Source organism: Podarcis bocagei (assembly GCF_964188305.1).
Source record: "Podarcis bocagei genome assembly, chromosome: 6".
Classification (NCBI taxonomy): domain Eukaryota; kingdom Metazoa; phylum Chordata; class Lepidosauria; order Squamata; family Lacertidae; genus Podarcis; species Podarcis bocagei.
In genome coordinates this window covers 99,797,199-99,812,939 of record NC_138130.1, presented here as the reverse complement: position 1 = coordinate 99,812,939, position 15,741 = coordinate 99,797,199, and the positions used below count along the sequence as shown (strand labels likewise).

Below are 15,741 nucleotides of genomic sequence, written 5' to 3'. Positions count from 1 at the left end.
CCAAAACAGCAACAACCCGGCACATTTTGTTCATTTCTAAAGGGCATTTTTTAGTTATCTGGGCAGAAGTATGGCAACCCATGGACTGGGTTTCCCTAAAGCGAAGAGATTAAACTGCGTCGTATTGTAAGGGACGGCAGGTGGGGAAGAGAGAGCAGGCGCACAGTTGCAGCAACTGCAGACTCTGTGCAGTTTTAAATAATAAAAGCTTTACAGAACGGTAAATCGGGGCAGGAGGGGGTGGGGAGGGCAAGAAGCAACAAAACCTGAGCAATTGCTCAGGGCTTGTTGAGGAAACACGCCGTAGAAACAGAAAGTTGCTTGCTATGACCCAGCTACTCCTCTTCCAGTTAGGAACCCCCAAGTTAGGAACCAAGTCTCCAAAACAGACAAGGGAGAACTGCCCCGTTCCTGTGTTAAGTCTCTTCCGTCGCTTCTGAACTGTTAGGGGGAAGGAAATCCTCCTCTACTTTCTCGGGGTACTGCTTGATGTAGGTGTCAACCATCATATCCAAGTCGTGCTTAATGTCAAAGTTGATGTTGAGCAGGGCCAGGTGGCTCGACCTCTGCTGGGTCAAGGTGTTCCTTAGGTAGGCCTTCAAGCGCCTCCGGCCCACCTCAAATTTCTCGTTCTCCACCTTCATTATCGGCAGGATGGAGAGGACCTTGAGCAAGGCGTACACGTTGGGGAAAAACTTGATGTCGGGCAAATGGAGGGCTTCGTAAATGGTGGTGGGGAGCTCAATGTCCTTCCCTCTGTGCTTCCACTTGATTCTCCAGCAGTGAAGCTCCGCGGAGAGCGTGTCAGGATTGGGGAGGTCGTTTTTGTGCATGTCGGCATGGTGCTCCTCGGACGTGTTGAATTTGAGCTGCCCCATGACCGAGGGCACCAGAGACAAGCACTTCAGAGCCCTCAGGTGCTGCTCAGAGAAGATGTCTTTCAGCTCCTGAATTATGTGCTCCATGGTGGGGATGCTAAGGGCTTCCTTGTAGTAGTTTTCCGGGGTGATTTCGGAGTCCAAGCTCCCTTGCTGGGCACGGCTGAATTTGCCGGGCAGTTTGACGGGCAGGTCCAGCTTTGTGGCCAAGGTGGTGGCTTCCTCAAACCAGAACTCGTGGTACACCTCGATGTTCTCCATCACCTCGTTCAGGGAATGCAAGACCGCCGTCAAACTGCTGGCCGCAAAGAAGACGTCCGAGGTCTGGCCTTGGAGGTTCTTGCCAAAGGCCCTGGTGAAAGAGAGAATGTTTTTGATGATCACGACGGTGACCACAAAGTCAAAATCCGACAGGGCGGTGGAAAGCGTGCACGCCCGGCTGGCAACCGAGCTGTTCCACCGGACGGAAGTATCGTTTATGGAGTCCAGGCACAATACCAGGGCTTGCATGAGGTCCACGACAATCTCAAAGGTGTCGTGGCGGCCCGTCCAGTGGGAACGCACCACTTCCTTCAGCTCGTTCCCCCGTTCTTCGCTGTTCGGAAAGAGAACGGAGATGACATTGTCCAAATCGGCTAGCAACTGGGGCGACTGATGGAAAAACGTGCAAACCTCCTCTATCTTTCCGAGGGCGATGGAAATGCCCAGGACTGGAATAGATTTGGCTAGCCAAATGTTCAAGGCACAGGAAGACGACAGCGTATAAACAGCCTGAGGGTATTTCTCTAAGATCCTTGTAGCCACAGTCTTCATTTTCGAGGCAAACCCACTGGAGACGATATAGGCTTGGCCTCGACAGTACTCCATGTTCAAGCCCCACTTTTCGGTAATGGTCGTGTGGAACTTAACGGACAGGATTTCGGGGTCCGCCTCATACGGCAAGAACCCTATGAATTCCTCCTTCAGGTTGTGAGAATCGTCCACAAACCTCACCAGCACCGGCAAGTGTTCCTCGCCGGCAAGATCCACCACCTCTTCTGTGATGATGGAGAAGAAGTGAGAGTCCCTGACCTCGCGGAGAGTCTCTTCCCGCACGCAGCTTTCGCATATCTCCAGCATTTGCTTCTGCTGGGCTTTGGAGCAGTAGGCGAGGTTCACAGCCGTGGTCTCAAACCGCTTCCGCAGAACCTCATCTCCGGAATTTATCCTGAATTCCAAGAGAGACTGGAAGTTGTCTGGAGTAAAGATCCCCTCAGGGAGTTCGTCAGCGCTGTGGCCGTCCAAAGGGATGTTCTGCTTCCCCATCAGGATTAAAATCTCAAACAGAGATTTAAGGTAATCTTTGTTTTCCCTCTCCTCTTGCGTTAAAGGGACATCGTCTTCGACCGGCTCGTCGCCTCCTTCCTCAGAGGCTGGGTTCCGCATGTCGTTGTCGACAGATTCCTGGTTCATCTTTTCCTGCTCAAAGGCTTCATCAACTACGAGAGGAGATAAAGATATATTTAATATGGAAACGCCAGCAACACCAACTCATCGTCTGCGGCGCTCCAGAACTCTTTGACCATGGGTAGTCAACAATGGTGCCCCCTCCAGATGACGTAGACTACAACTCCCATCATTCCTGGCAACTGGCCAGGTTGACAGGGGCTGCTGGGAATTGGAGATCAGAACACCAAAAGCGCACTATGCTGGTGACCCCCTTGGATCGGTGTTTCCTCAAACATGGGCCCCCCAGATATTGTTGGACTACAACTCCCATCATCCCTAGCTAGCAGGACCAGTGGTCAGGGATGATGGGAGCTGTAGCCCAACAATGGCTGAGAAAGATGTACTGCCTTAGCCAATAGACAGCACTGCATGTATAACAATATTAACAGCTGCACATACTTTTCAATTACCGTATTTTTCGCTCTATAGGGCGCACCTGACTATAGGGCGCACCTAGTTTTCAGAGGGGGAAATCAAGCCTGTGCGCTTCTCCCAGACCTTCTCCCTGCTATTGCGGGAGGTGGGGGAATTCCCCCATCTCCCGCAAAAGCCCACAGGAGGGAGAAGGGGCTCCTGCGGGCTTTTCGACCGAGAATGTGGGGCAGCGCTTCCCCCCACCGCCAGCCTCAAAACCAGGTCGGGGAGCCGCGCGAAGGCGCCACGTGCCTTCCCGCTGCCCCCTGAGCCTGTGGGGCTGGCGGTGGGGGGAAGCGCTGCTTTCCCCCACCGCCAGCCTCAAAGACCAGACTCTCCTGGCTTCAGTGAAAGCAACGCGAAGCCTCCGGAGCGCAGGCTTTGGAGGCTTCGTGCTGCTATCGCTGAAGCCAGGGAGCCCTTAATTTTGGGAGGGGGAAAAGTGCATCCTATAGAGCGAAAAATACGGTAATATTGCAATGTGATTTTGGTATACACATACATGTAACTTGTTTCTTTTTATTTGCATGTTTAATGACTATTTTAGATTGCCAACTGTAAACCACTCAATGGTGGAGGGCATATTAACTTTCTACGAAGAACACAATACACATGTAATAAATTTCTCTTATCCCAATGAAGGACTCAGGCCCATTGCACACTTTAGGACAGGGCTAACCTGACATCTCCACCATCTGGAGGTGAGGATCATTGGATCTGGAACGTTTTCACATACTAACAACACAGCCTGTAGAATTCTACCCATTATATTTTTATCTGAACCATCAGACTGAATTTCAGGAACCCAAAAGTCATAGCTGAAAAATACGACTTTCAAGCCCCAAAATAGCAACTAGACATTCCGTTTTGGCTACTGTAACCCTGGTTTAAGGAGCCATTTGGTGCCTAGCTTATATATCTGAGTTTCTAACACTGTTGGTGAGTGTCTCTGTAGGCCAGCCTGTGTCAACCTGGTACCCTCCATGTGCTTTGGGGCTGTAGTCCCAAATATATGGTTTGCGAAGGCTGCTGTAGGCTGCGTGTGTTTGCAACCACATGGTCGTCCAAGGACTACTTTTGGTGTATGGCTAAGAATACAGCGTATGAAAGCTTTGGACCTCTTCACCGTTCACCACACAGCAGACACGATTCAGCCAAAGTCCCATTGATTTAAAGGGAGAGAAGAGACTTAAAAATCATATGCTAAATTCTTCCACTGATACCAATAGGGCTTGGCTGGATTGTGCACAAGTCGCAATCCCAGGAGTTAAGAGAGCGTTTAATACCATCGAGTCATTGTATTGACGTAGGACATTTGCATTCAGCCTTTTACGCAAGGAGGAAGTGGCTTCCTGGAGAAACAGGACCAAAATATGGTATTTTCTAATGATAAGCTAATTGCCTCCAGAGGTTTTCCCTCCTTCAATTGTCCGATCAACTTACTCTTTTGCTGCTTTAATGTTCTTATTTCTTCTTCACTCTGAAGATAGAGAAAAACAAGAAATTCTATGAGGCACCGACAAGTCACTAGAAATCTACTAATTTTGTAAGCAGGAGTCTTTTGAATCCAAACGTATATTCCGGTCCATTAGGGATAAAACTGTCTTTGCCTGCGTGGCTTCGGAAGCCTACAGAAAGAAATGGGGTTTTATTTCATAGTAGTACCTCCTGGAAGTGTTCAGAGAACTGCACAGAGGAGGAAGAATACAGTGGTACCTCGGGTTAAGTACTTAATTCGTTCCAGAGGTCTGTATTTAACCTGAAACTGTTCTTCACCTGAAGCACCACTTTAGCTAATGGGGCCTCCCGCTGCCGCCGGAGCACGATTTCTGTTCTCATCCTGAAGCAAAGTTCTTAACCCGAGGTACTATTTCTGGGTTAGCGGAGTCTGTAACCTGAAGCGTAAGTAACCTGAAGCGTATGTAACTCAAGGTACCACTGTATTTCACACTGCAAGGCACAAAAACCAAACCCTCCTCACTTTCCAAGTCCACAGAGAGCTGGCGAATGCTGAGAGGGGGTCGTGCCTCATATTATGCTGGGTTTTGGAGAAATGGCAAGAGGGACTTGCTCCACTTCTGGCTTCCTTCCACAAACGAAGAAGCCAGTCTGCACTCTGCAAGCATACCTGAGAGTTTGGGGGACGGGACGTTGACAGTGCCAACCACAATAGTAACAGGCAACTCAGCAAAGTCTTGTGCGCCCCTTAAGAGCACCACCAGCCCAGGTGGAAGTGGAGGAAATGAGTGCTTTCCTCTGTTGCCTTTATATATATATATTCCAATAAATAAATAAATATTCAACCCCGCATTTGGAAGAGACCCATCAAACTGTCAATTTCTCAGAAGACCAAGGATGCTAAAACAAACAAGAGATTTGTAATTGAAGACACGGCAAAACATACAGTGTAGAAGAAAACCTGGGCTATTCCCATTCCTCTTGTACTGAACTAGACCGTTTGGGCATAACTGTATCGCTAGCCTCTCTGAAATTACTTAACAGCGCTAACTTCTCTCAGGATGTTAACAGGTGTCAAAACACTTTGCGACTTTAGACTCCGTCTTTGTGGCTGTGGTTATGTAGAGGACGTACCTCATTTTTTCAATCTGTTGCCTTATTTTTCTTCTGCAAATTTCCACCATTTTTTAGACCCAGTTGTGGAGGTAAAAGCAAATTAATCTGAATTGCAAAACAAACAAACCCAAAACAAATTTCTGCCATGTTTTCACAAAATAAATTAAAGGTACCCCTGACCGTTAGGTCCAGTTGCGGACGACTCTGGGGTTGCGGCACTCATCTCGCTCTATAGGCCGAGGGAGCCGGCGTTTGTCCATAGACAGCTTCTGGGTCATGTGGCCAGCATGACTAAGCCACTTCTGGTGAACCAGAGCAGGACACGGAAACGCCATTTACCTTCCAGCCGGAGCGATACCAATTTATCTACTTGCACTCTGACGTGCTTTCGAACTGCTAGGTGGGCAGGAGCTGGGACCGAACAACAGGAGCTCACCCCGTTGTGGGGATTCAAACCGCCGACCTTCTGATCAGCAAGCCCTAGGCTCTGTGGTTTAGACCACAGCGCCACACGTGTCCCTCTTTCACAAAATAGGGTGACGCTATTAGCAGTGGTGGGACTCGACTTGGCAGTTTCTGAAGTTTGATCCAGTTTTCTGCCTCCACAGTAGTATAGTAAATAAATTATATTTTTCTGCTACTGGGAGTATATTGTCTTGTTATAATTCCTTTCTTACTTCTTTATTGTGTTGACTTCAAGCCACAACAGGGAACAAAGACTGACTGGTCGGCTTAGTTGTAGCATCTCAGTCCAACGCAAACCTACCAGCTCTTTAATTCTCTTCCTGTGTCTGCTATGTGGGTTGTTCAAATGGCTCGTGAGGTCGAAAATTGTTGGCACGGCGTTGTCTCGTAAAACAGTCCTGTAGGGACTCTGCAAAGAGAAAAGCAAAAGTCTTCATCTCTCATTGTTTTACAGCATGTTTCTTTAAGTGGGGGAAAATAAGTTCCCAGGGAAGGTGCAGAGGGATTTCTCAGCCTAGGTTACTATCCTTCATTTAGAATCAGGAGGGAGCCTTCTGGAAAACGGCAAACCACCAAGAGAGCATGTGGCGAATCTGCTTTTATATACCTTAGCTTTTGGATTTATGTTAGCTCTTATCCATCCCTGCCAAGTACAGTTAAGTATGATTCTGATCAACTCTCAGAACCAACACGATCGCCAGAAACAATAACAATGTGAAAAACTTTATGGAATAATTCAAAACATCAAAACTAACAAACTGAAGTCTCTGAAAGTCCTTAAATGAATCACGGTGCCAGACTTTCCCCGGCAGAGAGCAAGCTGTGAAGCTTTGTATAATCAGAAAATGTCCTATTCTGATGTCCAACTCTGAACTCTGCTGAACAGTGTTTCCGGATAACAACTATTGTTTCGTTGAATTCTTCATCAGCCAATTAATTCAACACTCGTTAAGTAGCACAGTGACTACATAATCGCATGAGCACTGTTCCAGAGTATTTTTCATTTTTCATTATATCTATTCTAAAAAAGATTGGTTAATGAAGAAATTACATATCGTTCTACTTACACCGAGTAAAGTCTGGCACCGTGATTCATTTAAGGACCTCCAGAGACTTCAGTTTGTTAGTTTTGATGTTCTGAATTATTCCATAAAGTTTTTCACATTGTTATTGTTTCTGGCCATTGTGTTGCTTTTGATATTGCGAACTCTCAGAACTGCCTGGCCACAGAGACAAATAAATTCGTTTAGGGCATTTATACCCCACCCTGTAGACCAAAAACTCTCAGGAGCAGCTTACAAAATCAGTATTAAATCAGCTCCTGCCCTCAGGCGTGCAAGCAAAAGGGACACAACACACAAGGAAAAAGGAGCTGGGGGGAAGAGAGACTACGATGCACGTTTTCCAAGTTAACAGTTCTTATAAATCCAGCTAAAAGTAGCAACTCCTCACAGATGTCACTGACATTTCTGGATGCATTGCACTTAATAGGGCAACTGAGTTCTTGTCCCCCATCCCACCCAAGAAGAACTCTTCCCACCTGCCCTGCCCCCAGGTCAGACCAGGGAACCAAATAATCCAGATAATGGGAGGCTATTGAAACCAAACTGCTCTTAGAAGAAGGTTTGGCAAGCGGCTTTCCTGCCAAGACATCAGCAAGGAGAAAGAGTATTTTTATGTTGGGACCAAGCAAGTTGAAGTTGCATAAGAGGCATACTTTTAATGCACCAGTTGCACTCCTACAAAGTGCAACCAATGAATGAGACAAACACAATTGTAAAATGCATATACAGTCATACCTCGGGTTAGATGTGCTTCAGGTTGAGCGTTTTCAAGTTATGCACCGCGGCGACCCGTAAGTAACAGAGCGCGTTACTTCCGGGTTTCGCCGCTCGCACAGACGCTCAAAATGACATCACGCGCATGCATGGAAATGGCAAAATGTGACCCGTGCACGCGCAGTCACGTCTTACTCAGGATGCAAACGGGTCTGTGGAATGGATGCCATTCGCATCCGGAGGTACCACTGTATTCTGTGGGTATACTCATCCATGCAGTCCGCTACAGCTCTCTGTGGAGTGTCCTTTTAACGGCAGACATGAGTTTGCAACCATGTTTGGAGGAGAGGATGAACACTGCTGGGTTATAGTCTAGGGTTCTCAGACGAGCGAGTGATGAACAGTTTCTGGTCCCAGTTTCATTTATGTGATTGTTACGCTGGAGTTCTGAGACAACAAGGAAGGCAGCCAGCAAAATGTTGCCATACTTATACAGTGGGTGCTTGGGTTGCAAACGTGATCCGTGCGGGAGGCACGTTCGCAACCCGCAGCGTTTGCAACCCACAGTGCCGTGTCTGCGCACACGCGGGATGCGATTCAGCGCTTCTGCACATGCACTGAAACCCGGAAGTAACCCAATTCCGGTACTTCTGGGTTCAGCACAGTGCGCAACCCGAAAACGTACAACCTGAAGTGTCTGTAACCCGAGGTATGACTGTACTTTGAATCCCCTCCCAACATCCAACACTCTTGGAGAGAGGATTTTAAAAGGCAACTAGTGGGGTTTTTTTTACATGGGGGGGGGGGGGAAACAGCTGCTTTCAGGGAATTATATTAATGCATATGTGATTCTCACGCAAGCCCTTCCTCAAAAGGCTACCTGCCAATCCGGGGGGTACAGGGGGAGGCACCTGATGTTTTAAAGCAAAATTCTACACCAATGTAGCAAAAGTGAAGCCAGCTGCTTCTGCATCCCATGTGCAAGCTAATCCACTTGGCTATTTAAAATATTATTCTAAAAACGTTTTTGAGGACATAAAACGCCATTTGATTTTAGAGATGGAATTCTCCCCAGCAGAGTTTCAGGCAAGGCCTCTTCAAGGAAACCCAGTGTTTTCAATGGGAGAGCCCAATCGCTGCTTTTCTCCGACACATACAGTGCCGATTCCCAGAACACCAATACACCCCCCTGCATTTTTTCATATTTAAGTAATCCTGCAAGGCTTAAAAGCACTGAAAGCACACAGGTTAAGCACGCACAGGAGAGGGCAGAAGGCAACCCACACATTCCAGCTGGCGGGAAGACCCAGTCAATTAGCAACAGGCAGTAAATCAAGTCGCGAAAAGCATTTTGTTTGATAAGACGTTCCTGGGACTCGAGTTAACGCAGGAGGAAGGCGGAATCCACAGTTGCATGTCGCATAGGAAGCAGGAGACAATTACTTCCGATTCCTTTTACTTACACTCCTACATATCATCGAGGTTTCAAAGTGCTTCGCGCACAGCCTGTAGTGCTTGTTCAATTGGTCGGGCGTCTTATCTTCCAAATCGGCCCTTCGGCAGTTCTCAACCCAACGCTGACATCTGCGAGAGATAACAGGTCATTAGCTCCCAAAACAATAGTTGCCAGAGAAGGCGCTCCTCCTCCACCAAACAGATAAAGTCATTTAGAGGTGCCTGTGAGCCACGAAAGACAGTACCCGCTGCGTTTATGCAAGACGGCTCTGGGAAGAGAAAAAGTCCAACCAAGTCTCTGCAGGAACTAGGACTCTGCCACTCCTTTATATTGCTTTCTACATGTCTTAGTGAGTGCTGATCCTATGCTACTTGATGTACCCGTTAGGACCATTTAACTGCTGGTGAAGAGTTACTATCATCATCCAGAAGAACTGTTCCGTTCTCCACGTTTCGGAGCATCCACTGTCGCACGGTCACAGGACTTTGACTGTTGAAAGGCTTGTTTGCCTCTTTGACGCTTATGGACTATACAGTAGTACCTCGGGTTAAGTACTTAATTCGTTCTGGAGGTCCGTTTTTAACCTGAAACTGTTCTTCACCTGAGGTACCACTTTAGCTAATGGGGCCTCCCGCTGCTGCTGCACAATTTCTGTTCTCATCCTGAAGCAAAGTTCTTAACCTGATGTACTATTTCTGGGTTAGCGGAGTATGTAACCTGAAGCGTCTGCGACCTAAAGCGTCTTTAACCTGAGGTACCACTGTATTGCCTTATGTTGGGCATGCAACAGTGATAGACTTTCATTATCTGTGATTCTATTACATACTTTCTGTTTAAGAATTACTACGCTTGGAGCTTCCATTATTGCACGACTACAGGATTGTGACTGTTGAAGGGCTTGTTTGCCTCTGTGACTCCATTATATATTTTCTGTTTAAGAAATGTGAAATAATACGTTACAAAGATTTGGTTAAAACATTATTAGCCGCGTGTTGCTTGTGATTTTTTAGAATTACTCCTTTATATTGGGCATGACTGGACCATTCGGTGCAGGCAAGCAGTGGGATTACCTGGGCTCAGGTGAGGCTACCTGTTGCCTCTCCGCATAAATCAGGAGGCCAGGCCAGTGAATGGCGCGGAAACACAAGGCGTGGACTTCTCACAGGTCAGGTAGGTAATTCCTCCTCTAATGCGCTCAAAAGAATACCTATGCCAGGCATAGGCAAACTCTGGCCCTCCAGATGTTTGGGACTACAATTCCCACCATTACTGACCACTGGTCCTGTTAGCTAGGGATGATGGGAATTGTAGTCCCAAACATCTAGAGGGCCAGAGTTTGCCTATGCCTGACCTATGCATTTACCTGGTAGTCAGAGGCAACAAGGAATTGCATGAAGGTAAGACAGAGGCAGTGAGAGATTTTACTTTCTTGGGTTCCATGATCACTGCAGATGGTGACAGCAGTCACGAAATTAAAAGGCGCCTGCTTCTTGGGAGAAAAGCAATGACAAACCTAGACAGCATCTTAAAAAGCAGAGACATCACCTTGCCAACAAAGGTCCGTCTAGTTAAAGCTATGGTTTTCTCAGTAGTGATGTATGGAAGTGAGAGCTGGACCATAAAGAAGGCTGATGACCGAAGAATTGATGCTTTTGAATTCTGGTGCTGGAGGAGACTCTTGAGAGACCCATGGACTACAAGAAGATCAAACCTCTCCATTCTGAAGGAAATCAGCCCTGAGTGCTCACTGGAAGGACAGATCCTGAAGCTGAGGCTCCAATACTTTGGCCACCTCATGAGAAGAGAAGACGCCCTGGAAAAGACCCTGATGTTGGGAAAGATGGAGGGCACAAGGAGAAGGGGACGACAGAGGACGAGATGGTTGGATAGTGTTCTTGAAGCTACCAGCATGAGTTTGACCAAACTGTGGGAGGCAATGGAAGACAGGAGTGCCTGGCGTGCTCTGGTCCAGGGGGTCACGAAGAGTTGGACACGACTAAACAACAAGATAGAGGAACCCCAAGCCCAAGGCAGAAATGCAGCAGGCTGCTGATGGAGCCTGCTAGTCCATTTTTTGGGACAGTAACTTTTGGCAGCTTGTTTACAAGGCTGATTTAAACCTTTTGGGAAGCATTAAAATTGGAGATTCACTTCACTGTTAATTCAGAAAGTAGTGCCACTGGTATCAGAAATTTAGGAAACACCAACTTTTTAATAAAAATCTCAGTTAAGACGGTCAGGGTAAAAATGCACTTTCATAGTCAAAGTCTGGAATTAGCTTGGTTGTTCAGTCAGTTTTAACCATCTGACTTTCGTGAAACAGGAATGAAGCACGAACCAACCCTTGCTTAAAGGCTCACGCCACTGGGGCAAAAAGCTCTCACTAGAAGGAATGGTGGGGTATATGTATGAATGAATAAACAAACAGGCTTCTGTCTGATTATTCATTGCCTCAAATAATGTTCCTTCCTCCTGTGAGAAAGGTATAGAAAAAGGAAAGCATCTCAAGAGAGAATTTATTTCCATCTTGCACCTGCTGATGAATGAGCAACGGCTTAATGGCAGGAAGGTATCCCAGAGAACTATGATGCTGACATGACATTTTCTTGTTGCCAGATGGCCCTCTAAGGAACAATTTTATAAATTCTGAACAGTAGATCCAATAACAAGAATGGTCAATATGTTTTTGGGGTGAGTGGGGGGTAAATAGGAAGAAGATCCAGGTGTATCCGTGCAGTTTTTCAAATCCTAATGAAGTCACACTTATCATGCTATTTCTGGATTGACAGATGTTGAAATTTTCAAGCAAAAGCCGTGATGAAACATGCAAAATATATTCTAAGGAGCCGCATCAGCACGTATGTTTTGGACGATTGCCCACATCTCGGAAAGGTTCAGCTGTGAAACTAAATCTGTGTAAAACAAACTACATATATGATTTTCATACTAAACCACATCTGCTATTTTGTACAGCTGTGGAAATTCTTTTTGACACTATAAGGCGGTTTGAGAAACCAAAGCGAAACAATTATTCAACCTCCAATTCATGAAGTGTCTCCCGATAAATGTGTTTAAATGGTTTCAAAATATTCTTGGCTGGAAAGAGAACCAAAAATCTCCACAAAACCGGAAGTAGTGTCCCGTCCCAGTTTGCGAACTTTACCTCGGTCTAAGAACGGAATCTGAACGGTGGAAGGGCACCGGCAGGCCTCATTAGGGAAAGTGCACCTCGGTTTAAGAACGGTTTCGGTGTAAGAACGGACTTCCGGAACCAATTAAGTTCGTAATCCGAGGTACCATTACAGGAAAACCGATCTGCAAGAGCACAGTAATCAAACTGTGTACACCCATATGTGTGAATGTGTCCTTGAAGCTATCCTCAACCGAACAGCAATATATCCATGTGTATTTTGGGATAGCTCGGTTGGTTAGAGCACGGGACTCTTAATCCCAGGGTTGTGGGTCTGAGTCAAAGGATGTTGGGCAAAGTGGTACAAAAAAGTAAATGCTTTTATTTTAACTGTAAGCCAAGTTGACTTTCTGTCAGGGAAAATGGTAGGGTATAAATAAATATAAATTTTAATACACACACACATATACACACAATTAATATTATTACTCAAGTGACAGCAGTATTGTCATGAGCAAAATGTGTCCCTAAGGCAGTGTTAGAAACTGAGATATGAAAGCTAGCAGCTAAATGGCACCTTAAACCGAGGTTACAGGCGCAACAACAGAATGTCTAGGCGCGCTTTTTAATAATATACAAAGCTGAAAATGAATGAACTGCAGCTAAAATACTATGTTCATTTTTCACATTGTCTAGTCCTTCCTCTGCCCACCCCCCTAATCTTCCTAAGAGTATCCCTTCTCCACACTTCAGGGAGTAGCTGGAAGTTGGGAGGCAGAAAAGGGTCCTCCTTACCTTCCACTCTGCAGTTTTAATCTGAAATCTTAGGTGCACAGAGCTGAGAAACTGCTCACGCCAATGAAATTCCCTGTCGCAAAATGCGCCTGGAACAATGGGAGTTTCGAATGCTTCGCTAAGGGGAACAGTAATCTAGCAGTGAATGCATTAAATGACCTTTTAAATGTGTTTTTGGGGGGTTAGGTTATTGGTCTGTTTTTGATCTTCTGTCTTGTTTTTAATGATGCACATCAAACCTCGTGTTACAGACGCTTCGGGTTGCACGATTTCGGTTTGCGCACTGTGCTGAACCTGAAAGTACTGGAATGGGTTACTTCTGAGTTTCAGCGCTTGTGCAGAAGCGCTAAATCGCGCTTTGCGCATGCACAGAAGTGCCAGATCACAACCTGCGCACGCGCAGACGTGGCACTGCGGGTTGTGAACATGCTTCCCGCACGGATCACATTCGCAACCCGAGCATCCACTGTATTCGTGTGTTCTTGTTTTGTGTGTGTGTGTGTGTGGCGAACTGCCCAGTGATACTGCCAAAGGGCAGTATACAAGTGTGCAGCAGCAAATACAGTGGTACCTCTGGTTGAGAATGGGATCCGTTCCGGAGGCCCATTCGCAACACGAAAAGAACGCAACCCGCAGCAGTGCATCTGTGCACGTTGCGATTCGCTGCTTCTGCGCATGTGTTTGACGTCATTTTGTGCTTCTGCGCATGCACGAGCAGCGATACTAGAATTAACCCTTTCTGGTACTTCCGGGTCGCTGCGGGACGTAACCTGAAAGAACGTAACATGAAGCGGACGTAACATGAGGTATGACTGTATACAGGTGAGCCTGTCCTTCAAGAAAGGGATGGGAGTATGGGGGCTGGTTTAGTCGCTGGAGATGTTGCCGGACTCCCAGATCCCCCCTCAGTCCCAGCCAGCATGGGCAGTGGTCACAGAAGGGGGGGAGGGGTTATTGCAGTCCATCAACTTTACAGAGGAGGCTGCAGGTTTCTTCTGTCCTTAAGTAATCAAGGACCATGCGCCCCACCCATGTGTGAACCTACTCTTGGACGCAAAGTGCTGCACACAGGTCTGCGAACCTAGAATCATAGAGTTGGAAGAGACCACAAGGGCCATCGAGTCCAACCCCCTGCCAAGCAGGAAAGCTGCCTTTGAGGGCACGGCCATCACATGTGTGAAGCAGCAGCACTGGGTCTAGAGCGTTTTGGATGCTGAGCTGAGGGGGCATAAAGTAATAATGACAATAAAATCTACACATATATTTTCATCTTCTGAAAAGATCCGAAACAAAACAACTGCACCCAGAGGAATTATGGGGAAATAAGAAGTATGGGAGAAGGGGAGCTAAATTTCGCCTTCACCCAACGCAAAACCATGTCCGCCACTGAATAACGCCCAAATGCATCCCCACCTTCAGGTTCGCGGCAAACACACGCATACGCCTAGAAATTCAAAAACATTTTAGAACCTTTTTTATGCACGCAACCACGGCGGCTAGAATTTTAATAGCAAAAAACTGGAAAGGTGACTTAATCCCCACAAAAATTGAATGGCAGGAGAAGATAGAATATTTGGAACTTGCAAAAATGACTGGGAGAATTAAAGGAAACTCAAAACAGAAAGTGAGCAAAGACTGGACAATATTTAAAGAATATCTAAAAAAGTACTGTGATAATTGCAAATCTCTTGACAGGTCTAGATTGAATCTTGAATATTAAGGAAACTACAAAAGTATAAATGTCTCTTGATACATATCAGATAAAAAAAGGAAGTGCGTATATAAGACCAATAACGTGTAAAAAGCACAAGGAAGTGAATCGGAAGTCAAAAGTGTGTCTGATGTTAAATGATGTGTTGTTAATGTCTAGTTGGTATGTTGGTTCTGTACTGGTTCGTTTGTGTTGTTTGTTATGTTCTATATGTAAATTATTTTGCAATAAAGGAAATTAAAAAGAAATGGGATTCCCCCTTCTCGCACGGACGTGTTCCATGACAAACACGGGTCTGCCGCTGCGTAACGTGTGAACCCGGCTCTGATGCCTAAACGCACCCCCACTTTCAGGTTCGCGGCAAACACACGCATACGGCCAGAATGCGCGGGGCTCATCCAGGGACTGGGATTTACCGTTCTCGCACGCACGTGCTCCACGGTGAACACGGGTTTGCCGCTGCGTAACGTGTGAACCCGCCTCTGATGTTTAAACGCACCCCCACCTTCAGGTTCGCGGCACACACACGCATACGGCCAGAATGCGCGGGGCTCATCCAGGGACTGGGGTTCCCCGTTCTCGCACGCACGTGTTCCAGGACGAACACGTGTCCGCCGCTGCGTAACGTGTGAGCGCGCTTCCGCGCTGACCCAGGCCCGGGCCCGCGGTTTCTCTGCTGTGGGACCCCCCCCATATAATCTCCATCCTCTTGCCCCCCCCAAAAAAGAAGGAAACTGACCGGGCGGGGTCCCGCGGGAAGCGAAAGAAGGCCAGGTCGCTCTGGGTGCTCTTGCGGGTGCAGTTCGGGGCGGCGCAGAAATTCGGCATCCTCGGCGGCGGCTCCTCGGGACGCCCCGCGAGCGCGGCCCTCGGCGCGGACTGAGGAGAGCGAGGGAACCCTGCCGCCGCCGCCGCCCGCTCTCCCGCCTCCTTCCCACCATGCACCGCGCCGCCCCCTCTGGAGAACCAACCACCATCGAGGCGGCCGCGCAGGCGCGGAGAGGCGCGCGCGCCTGCGCACAGCGAAGACCATTTCTAAGAACTCACCCTTT

At 47.3% G+C, this 15,741-nt stretch overlaps 1 protein-coding gene across 1 annotated transcript; it reads right to left on the bottom strand.

Moving 5' to 3' along the window:
• Nucleotides 1-368: 368 nt before the first annotated feature.
• On the bottom strand, nt 369-15,614 carry THAP12 (THAP domain containing 12). Its single transcript, XM_081197340.1, has 5 exons — nt 15,429-15,614; nt 9,061-9,181; nt 6,121-6,228; nt 4,224-4,260; nt 369-2,356 (listed from the first exon to the last, which is right to left on the bottom strand). Exons 1-5 carry the CDS (start codon nt 15,515-15,517, stop codon nt 417-419), a joined length of 2,295 nt encoding a protein of 764 aa, XP_081053466.1. The 5' UTR covers nt 15,518-15,614; the 3' UTR covers nt 369-416.
• Between the last annotated feature and the right edge of the window lie 127 nt (nt 15,615-15,741).